The following is an 8,629-nucleotide window of genomic DNA, read 5'->3' as shown; positions in this document are numbered from 1 at the left end:
ATATATACTCTAATAAAGTTATAGATGGAATATGTTATGGTACAATAAAACATGATCTTAAAATCCTTTAAAGATTAGCTTAAATAAAATAAGAAGAAATAACATGGATTATTGATTTTTTTTTTTTAACAAATACTGTATTAGATTATAGCAAACTCTGGCAATGCATCAGTGTTATTTCAAGAACTAATTTTGATGAATTTTTTTTTTTTTTTGGAAAGAACTCAACTTAGGTTATAGCACAGGAAATTTACTTACCAATTAATGTCAATAAAATAAAACAATGTTTATAAACAAAAAAAGTTATGCAGCATAAAATCACTGTTAAGTGGACAAATTAGACCTTTTGTTACTGTGAGAATTCTTTTTGTAGACTACAGTTTCTTTATATATTAAACTGAAAGTATGCAACTAATAACTAAAATAAATTTTCAAAAAGTAACTAACATCAAACTACATTGATAACAGGATTTATTTAGAAAATTCAAACAATTAATAAAAAAGAAAGTATATTTTATATAATTTATTTTTTTCATCACAAATACCCTGCAATAAAAATTTTCGGAGAACAAAAATATCTTAAATTAATAATATAAGCATTAATTTGTAACGATTATACACTATGGAAAAATTTAACTGGTAAAAAAACCAAATCAATACCGATCTAACATACAGCTAAATTGGATTGTAAATAATTATTTAAGATCAATACTGCTGAAATAAAAACACTCACCTAATAATATTTTAGAACAAGATTCAATACACTATGTCATAAAGTTGTGGTCAGAATACACATAAGTACTGAGTTAAGGATTCTACAAAATTAAAATTAAATAGACACTTCCTTTCTATTACAAACATACTAATTTCCTAGCATATTTTGTTGAATCAAAATTATTAACATTGCAAAGCAGCATTCAAAATTACTTATACAAAACTATAGTACTAGAAATTAGTTATCTACATATAAATAATCTGTATTTTTAAGTTATTTTTTTTTTGTTTGTTTTTGAATACTTACGAAAACTCCTCAATAGCAGGTCTGAAAAAAAAGAGAAAAAAAAATGAAGTTATTCAATAAAACAGATAAAGATCAATATGAGCTGAAACTAATGACAACAGTTATACCAGCCTAAAATTTAATAAAAATACATTTAAATGGCAAATTAATGTATTGTGAACATGGAATAAGTTAATAATATTAATTATTACACATTAGATTCGTTATAGTAAATAAACAAGTGTAACTAATGAACCTACTTTTTAATTTTTTTATAGTCCATTTTCTGAAATTTTGAGGTAACTTAGGCCAACAACAAATTAAAAAAACTATACACCTAACCAAAAACCACAACTCTCACAGTGGACCAGCCACTAACACTGAAATCCATACTTGACGTTTAAGTAAAATACAGCTAAATTCAAAGAGTATAAAACAATTAGGTACACCCGTTCCACATATTCTCCCTCACCACCACCGATGTTGACGTCACTCGGGAGAGTATTTAACTGGATTTAGTCGTTCTAAAACTTTTATCTAGAGTAACTTTATTATTGCTTAAACTTTGTGTACAATAATTAATTATTTTTTCCTCTTTTGTATCTCCAAGCCTCATCCATAATTCGAATTTATGGTGTGACCTTTTTTTTTATTGTTTCTACAATCGCAAAAGAAAAGTTCCCTGCTCCATTCCGTCATGTAATAACATGTGAAATGTACTTGTGCTACTGCTGTCAACAAAAATATTTATTGATTTGTTGTTATTGGTTATTATTATTGTTGTACGCCATTTAGGATATTTTATGGCGGGAACAATAATTGGGTTCGCTATGATGCTAATCGATGAAACAACAAATTGTTTTAAAGCGACTACATCCCAAAATAATAATGATATTTTCATTAAAATTCACTTAAAAATCCATTTCTCTGATCATGAATTACACCGCTTCGTGAGAACAATAACAAAGGTCCTTGTGATCCTTAGCAGAGCTATCTTCTTAATCTGCTGTGGGACGATCTGATTTCAATAGATGCGTGTCTCAAAAAATCTCACAATAATTTTGGCATTCAGATCTCCAATATTTATTATGATGTGGAACCAACATGAATCCAATGTTGTTTCGAGCTGCTGAAAACAAGTGACCCCATGATTATCTTATATTTCCTCAGCTGATGCATGGACACTCATTGTACTGTAGTTTTGGAATTTACTTTTAATCTCAATAAGGCAAATTCTTGAGCCTATTACAATAAGGACTGCTGCTTTAACTTTCTCTTTATTGGAAAAGGTTTCAGCATGTAGAAACCGACACAGATGGTATGGAGTCGATCCCAACTGCTGCAGTAGATAAATGTCTCTCTTCCGAAATCTTCTATCCTGTCCTCTGGATCTGCTGAATCGCAGCAACATCAATTCTATATTGGCCTAGTGGCTCTAAGAGCGATTTATGAATTAGGATATTCCAATAACATTTTAAACGTTTTTCATATATTTGCCGATAATATGATAACCCGAGATTATTGTTCGAGGATTCGAGATATTGGTTTTGAGGAGAGTAAATAATCAACCCTCTATCCCCGAATCAAGTAGGGAGCTGGTTCTTCAGACCGGGCCCATCCGAGACAGCTAAGATTTGTCCCATGCATGCTTTATTTTTGATTATGTGGGGCGCATGTAGTGTGCTGTGTAAGATTTATTTTTTGTCTGTGTAAGTTTAATTGTTTCCCCCAATCTGGAAGACCTGTAGCTGATAGGCAGTAAAATGGCTGGATAATGGCCTACCTCACCTCTTTCCAACGCCACATTTTTATTGATTTACATCTAGTTAATATTTGTAATATTTTTTCTTAAACTTATAAACCATTTTTACTCCTTTTCATTTCGTGAGGAACCCTCAGCTTTCACTAATATTTTATCCCTTTTATAAGTAAGGTGCGATATAAAAAAATATATTTGTTTTCTTAAATAAATCCTGAATTAACTTTCTCAAGGGCATCTTTAAGCCGCGAAATCTAATCAACTACAGGAAACCTTATCGTAACCTTTCTTAACTATCCAGTTCGTTTTGTTTACTATGTGGTTTGTAAATGAATTGTCTGTTGTTTTTGTTTCTGTTAAATATTAAACCTCAATATGGCATTAGTGGATAAAAATCTATCATCTTCATTAATTCTTGACAAGCTTTATGGTTCCAATTCGACCGAGCCTCCTGCTCACGTGTTAGAATTTGATGATGTAGTAACATTAGCAGAATTTTCTCCTTACCTTTGGTCTCACGACTTAATCTGCATCGCATTTCCTTCAAAAATAATTGTTGCTTCAATTAAGTTTAAAGAAGAAAACAATGATCAGATAGAACCTCTCAAGTATGATATTGTGAAGAAATATTCTTGTTATGGTAGAGTTCAAGCGATTTCATGGAGTCCAGAAACTAATATAAAAGTGGCACCTAAAACAATATTGTTTGCAGTTTCAACAAATACTTTTGAAATAAATATTTATAGTTCGGATGACACTTACATTCATAAGATTAGTGCCCACAGGAACTATGTAAATGACATTAGTTTTGACCCATCAGGAGAATATTTAGCTTCTGTGAGTGATGATCTTACCTGTCGAATATGGTCTGTTAAGAATGGTTATACTGAAGCATACAAATTTTATTTGGATTCATCTCCTATTACAGCTAAATGGCATAAAGACGACCCAGGAAAACTTCTTGTGGCTGAAACTTTTGGAATTGTTAAAGTTTATAACGTTCTTGGAGGCACAGCAATAATATCTTTCAGATCCAAATTAAGTCCCCTTATATCATTAGACTGGTGCTTAAATGATTGCCAGCATATCATTGCTATGTGTGGAGGAAATCTTGTTAAATGGAATATGAACAATCCTAGTATTCCTGCCTATGATAAATTAGTTCATCCTGATGGAGGATTTTTTGCTAAATACATTCCTTTATCTGAACAAACTATTGTTACTTTAGGAACACCAGATTTTTCATTAAAGGTTTTGCATAGGGATAAACCATATCCAAAGACTATAGCTACTATGAAAACAGCATCAAGCCTTACAGTTCATCAGCACCTTCCTTATGTGTGTGTTGGTGTAAAAAAAAATATTTATATGTGGCTCATAAATGAACCATAATTTTTATTTTTTAAATATTTATTTTTCCAACTTATTTTAGAATGATTTGTTTGTATTTTTTTTAAAATGTTTTTTAATTGTAAAGAAAACTTTGTTAAATAAATTTGAAAAACAGCAGCTATTGTATCAAATTCGTGGGAGTAATTTGTTTATTATTTATTATATAACCTACTAATTAACTCTGGTAGATTATTTTAGTTTAATTATTAACTATCAGTGGGGATTTAAATTTAAAAAAAGAAACTTTTAGTATATCATTATTTTAAAACTACAATTCTATGTATAACTAAATAATTGGCTAAATGTAGGCATAGAATTTAACCCAATGTGATAGGTGGGTTTTTTTGGACCTAGATATTATAATACATTAAGTTAAATAGTGCATTCATTACTGTACTTGATTATTAATTTACACGGAAGTGGATTACACATAAAAATAAATAGTTTAAACCACCAAAATGTGAGACAAATGAATACTGCAATGGGTCCCTTAGATCACCTGTCATACTGAGTAACCTGAATAAAATACCTGATATATTCGTTTGAAGAAAATTTAAAATCTGACCACCTTTTCATTTGTTCAGATACCAACTCATTGCTAAAGCCTGAGCTTTAATGCTGTAACAAATTTAGTCAAAACCTTTAAACTTAAGAAAAGCAAAATCTTAATTAAAAACCTCTATTTCTTCATGAATGAATCAGGTAAATTTGTAATTCGTTTGTGCTGGACCCAAATAAATTTTTATACTAAAGTTAACTTTGGGAAAAGTATTTTATTTACAAGTAAACTTACTAAAATTTCCAATTGAAAAAAGACAGGTTTGTAAAGTTCTTTTATGAGGAGATTCTATATTATACATTAACATTAATAACCTCTTAATTTAAATTTGACTTTATGGATCGATAAATATTTTCCAAATCTTTTTTTTCATTACGTTTGAAGTATTTAGTTTATTATTCATATAAACTTGTCAATGTCAGCGTTATAAAATAAAATTTTGTACTTTTATTATTTTTATCATATGGGTGTAGGAAATACTGAAATTGGGTCAAATTTCCGAAGTGCAGTTTTCAATGGGTTTCAGAGCACCCTAAGACAAAAAAAATTTGAATTTTTGGCCATTGGTCTTTCTGTATCTCTATATCCCGTTTATCTCTTTAATGGATGGATAGACATTGTAGCTTCTATTTCAGTTTTAAATCCCAATGCATGTGTACCAAATCAGGCAAGCTGTGCCCAATTGCCAAAAAACATATTTTTCAACCGAATGGCTTACAACAATTTTGATGATGCTTAACTTAAGTCTTCTTATTAAAGTCCTTATTAACTTGTTATATATAGAATATATTTCTGTAAGAAAGTTATTACAAAAATTAAATTTTATTCGTACATAACTCAAAAAGTATATATTTCATGGTAAATTATATTACAATTATTTGAAAGATAATTAAATTTTCAACAAAAAAAATCATGTAATTCAGACAGCTATCAGACCATGTTTTTCATACATATAATTCTCCTAGAACGTTCAAAAAGCTTGTTTGAAAGATAATGCAGATGTCTACAAAGCTAAACTTAAAAAAAAAAAAAAAAAAATTAATCAAAGCAGTTAGGACCAAGATTTTTAACTCCTCGGACTTGCTTCTCCTACTACTGCAAACATGTTGGTTGGACTGCTATTAGGGGAGTGCAAACATATTTGGTATTGGACACTGCATCAACAGCATAAGGGCAGTCTTATGAGTGAACTCAATAGATATTTTTATTTAAATTTGGTAGTTTAATTTTAATAAAGAGAATATAAACAACAAAAAATGAAATGGCTGAAACCCAATTAAGTTTGGCTGTTCTCGAATTATAAATTAACTGAAATGTGAAAATGAATATTAATGTTATATGGGTCAGTGTTCAAATTTGGTGCTATTTATCTTAAAGTCAATTTAATTTTTTTATTCTGTCTTCTCGGAATGGTTCTTGATAATATTCCTGAATCAGGCATCCAGCCTTAGACTCTATACTAAGACTTTATGACTAAGGAGAGATAAAGTGAAATAGAGCACCTAATTACTGTATTAATTCTAATTTAAAATATTTATTTAGTCGTGATCAGTCATAACAGGCACTTGCGTGCTGAAATGGTTTGCCCATGTTGTCAGGATGGAACATCACTGAGACCCACTAAAGATCATAGACTACGTTTCTAATAGTTGAAGACCGAGGATATCGTTTCTGGATTAGTTTGACCATTTGCAAGAGAAACGGTAAAAATCTCCACCAAGCCAGGAACATGGCAAGAGACCAGTTGCAGTCTTCGTAAAATTGTATAAATTGGCTCCTTACACTTTGATTAATTAATTTAACTAAAATATATAATTATCTTTGTGTAATACACCTACCTAGTCCTATTTTTTTTTTATATTTAAGTAAAAATAAAAAAAAATCTTTATTCAAACTAGAACTTTTCTTTTTAAATAAGAAAAATGTGATTAGAAACTAAATTAAAAATTTCTTAGCTATCGAAATGAGTTCTGTAGGAAAGTTAATAGAAATAAGAAAGCCTAAATTTTATTCTTCATTTTTTATATTTCACATTACTAGAAGTATTAATGTAGGGAATAAATAAGTAATATTGTTTCAAAGATATAATTATTAACATAATTTTAGTAAATCTTGAAAATTATTAATGACTAACAACATTTCCCTTCAAAAAAATCTTCTAGACCTGTTTAACAGTAAAATATGGACTCCTCATTCACAGTCTTTCAATAAATCATATTAACATTTAGGTAATAAGAAACATAAATTTATGATATTTACATAAAATAAACTTGATATACATTACATGGAACCCTATAATAAAGATTCCATGTATACATTTTTTATAATGAAATATCACAACCATGGACTAACCATTCACCTTTTTCAGATCCATGCAAATGGAAAATTTCCATACACCTCCAGGACGATTAAAATAATATTCAACAAAATGTAAGCTAAGCTTATTATTAGCTTTAAAAATGTTTATTATAATGAATAATAATGTTCAACTTAGTATTTATAGATATAATATCTTATGCATATAAAACTGCAATAAGGAAGCGATACTCCCAGAAACTAATCTCTAAGGAGCAGTGACATATACTAGAGGATTAGGAAGAGAATTTTTCTCGAGTTCAGGGACTACTGATTGGAGATGTCACCAGCTGACCAGATAGCCATTCCAGACCTTGAGCAAGACCTAGCCCTGTCTGTGCTGAGCACGGCTGTAAGTGCCAAGAGTGTGAGGAGCACAGCTTCCCAAGCCCGAGTTCAGATGTCAGTGTTTCAACTCCACAAGTTCTTTCTAAGTCCTAGAGATATACATAAAAGGACATATACATGAACATTATACTTTTAGTAATATAAAATCTAATCCATATCAAAAAGAACACAATTTAAATTTTTAATTAATATTGATCCACAACCTCTTTCATATCATTTAAAGCTTTTTTTACAATAATTAATCTTATAAGTTTAAACTTAGCCATTAAACAGCTAAAATTAGCAAAAACATTAATCTGGCTCACATGAAGAAGCTGTAAATGGAAGAACTATTTAAAGGAAGTAATAAAAACCAGTAAATTTTGAACAAGACAACTAGCAGCGAGGGAGACTCAATCATAAATTGGATAATGACCGACTCAGGGCTGTAATTGTGTATTATGTCTCAAAAAGTACTTGAAGTATTGCACCGAACTTAGTGTACATGCTTTGAACATTTTTAGCTACTTCAAAGGCATAGTCAAATGAAAATAGAGAGTCACACAAGATATATGAATTAAGGTGGCTTCACACATTAAAGCATCATGGAGGCTTGTAAGTTGAGCTTAACCTTTTATAATGTTTGTTTTAACAAAAATACTTTTTTGAGAAGTCTCAACGATGTTTCCTCCAATGGTGGTTATACACTCAAGTATGTTTACCCACCTTAAGAGAACAGATATACAAAATTTCATTGGGACAATATTTACTCTTGGTTACTCATTGTGATGAAAAATGGGCATTCTATGACTATCATAAAAAGTCAGGTAAATGATTGGTTGTCAGTGAGAACTCAAAAATCCAAGGCTCTGTAACAGCCTGCAACGCACAGTAAAGCCTCTGTAATTTAGGAATTCATTCCTTCTTCACATCCAAGCCAATATCAAGAGGGAGTGCATCAGCTTATAGTTCATTGGATTAAATGTATTTATGATCATATTTAGATATATAAATGAATCATTTATTTATCCTAACTTCATCAAAGTTAACTTAAAAAAATTAACATTTCATTCATCATTCCTTTAACCAGATAAAATTAACATCATTAGAATTTTTTTTATAATTATGAAAATATTAGGAAGAATTTTTAGTTTTGAAGTGGTTTTTAGGAAATATTTCTTTATAGCAAAAATGTTTTATGTACATAAAGTTAAATAAAAATACTAAAAATAATTTT

General features: G+C 29.6%; 3 protein-coding genes across 3 annotated transcripts in view; 1 reads left to right on the top strand and 2 right to left on the bottom strand.

Annotated features, from left to right (window-relative positions):
• Positions 1–1,410, bottom strand: part of LOC106691052 (mitochondrial glutamate carrier 1) — a 23,717-nt gene extending 22,307 nt beyond the window's left edge. Inside the window, exons 1-2 of the mRNA XM_014436701.3 lie at positions 1,261–1,410; positions 1,022–1,042 (exon numbers count right to left, since the gene is read on the bottom strand). Of these exons, the coding sequence (XP_014292187.1) occupies positions 1,022–1,042; positions 1,261–1,283 (44 nt within the window). The 5' untranslated portion in view covers positions 1,284–1,410. The remainder of the gene's footprint in view (positions 1–1,021; positions 1,043–1,260) is intronic.
• A 1,610-nt stretch (positions 1,411–3,020) lies between these two features.
• Positions 3,021–4,282, top strand: Nup37 (nuclear pore complex protein Nup37). Its single transcript, XM_014436700.2, has one exon. It carries the CDS (start codon positions 3,135–3,137, stop codon positions 4,149–4,151), a length of 1,017 nt encoding a protein of 338 aa, XP_014292186.1. The 5' UTR covers positions 3,021–3,134; the 3' UTR covers positions 4,152–4,282.
• A 2,441-nt stretch (positions 4,283–6,723) lies between these two features.
• LOC106691050 (E3 ubiquitin-protein ligase TRIM23) overlaps positions 6,724–8,629 on the bottom strand; it is a gene marked incomplete in the record, with an annotated part of 11,424 nt that continues 9,518 nt past the window's right edge. The window contains 1 exon segment of the mRNA XM_067050939.1: positions 6,724–7,502. Within this exon segment, the coding sequence (XP_066907040.1) occupies positions 7,326–7,502 (177 nt within the window).

This window comes from Halyomorpha halys, unplaced genomic scaffold, assembly GCF_000696795.3.
Source record: "Halyomorpha halys isolate HHAL.00 unplaced genomic scaffold, Hhal_1.1 Scaffold2048.1, whole genome shotgun sequence".
NCBI classification, from domain to species: Eukaryota; Metazoa; Arthropoda; class Insecta; order Hemiptera; family Pentatomidae; genus Halyomorpha; species Halyomorpha halys.
The sequence above is the reverse complement of the archived record's forward strand: the minus strand, read 5'-3'. Positions and strand labels throughout refer to the sequence as shown.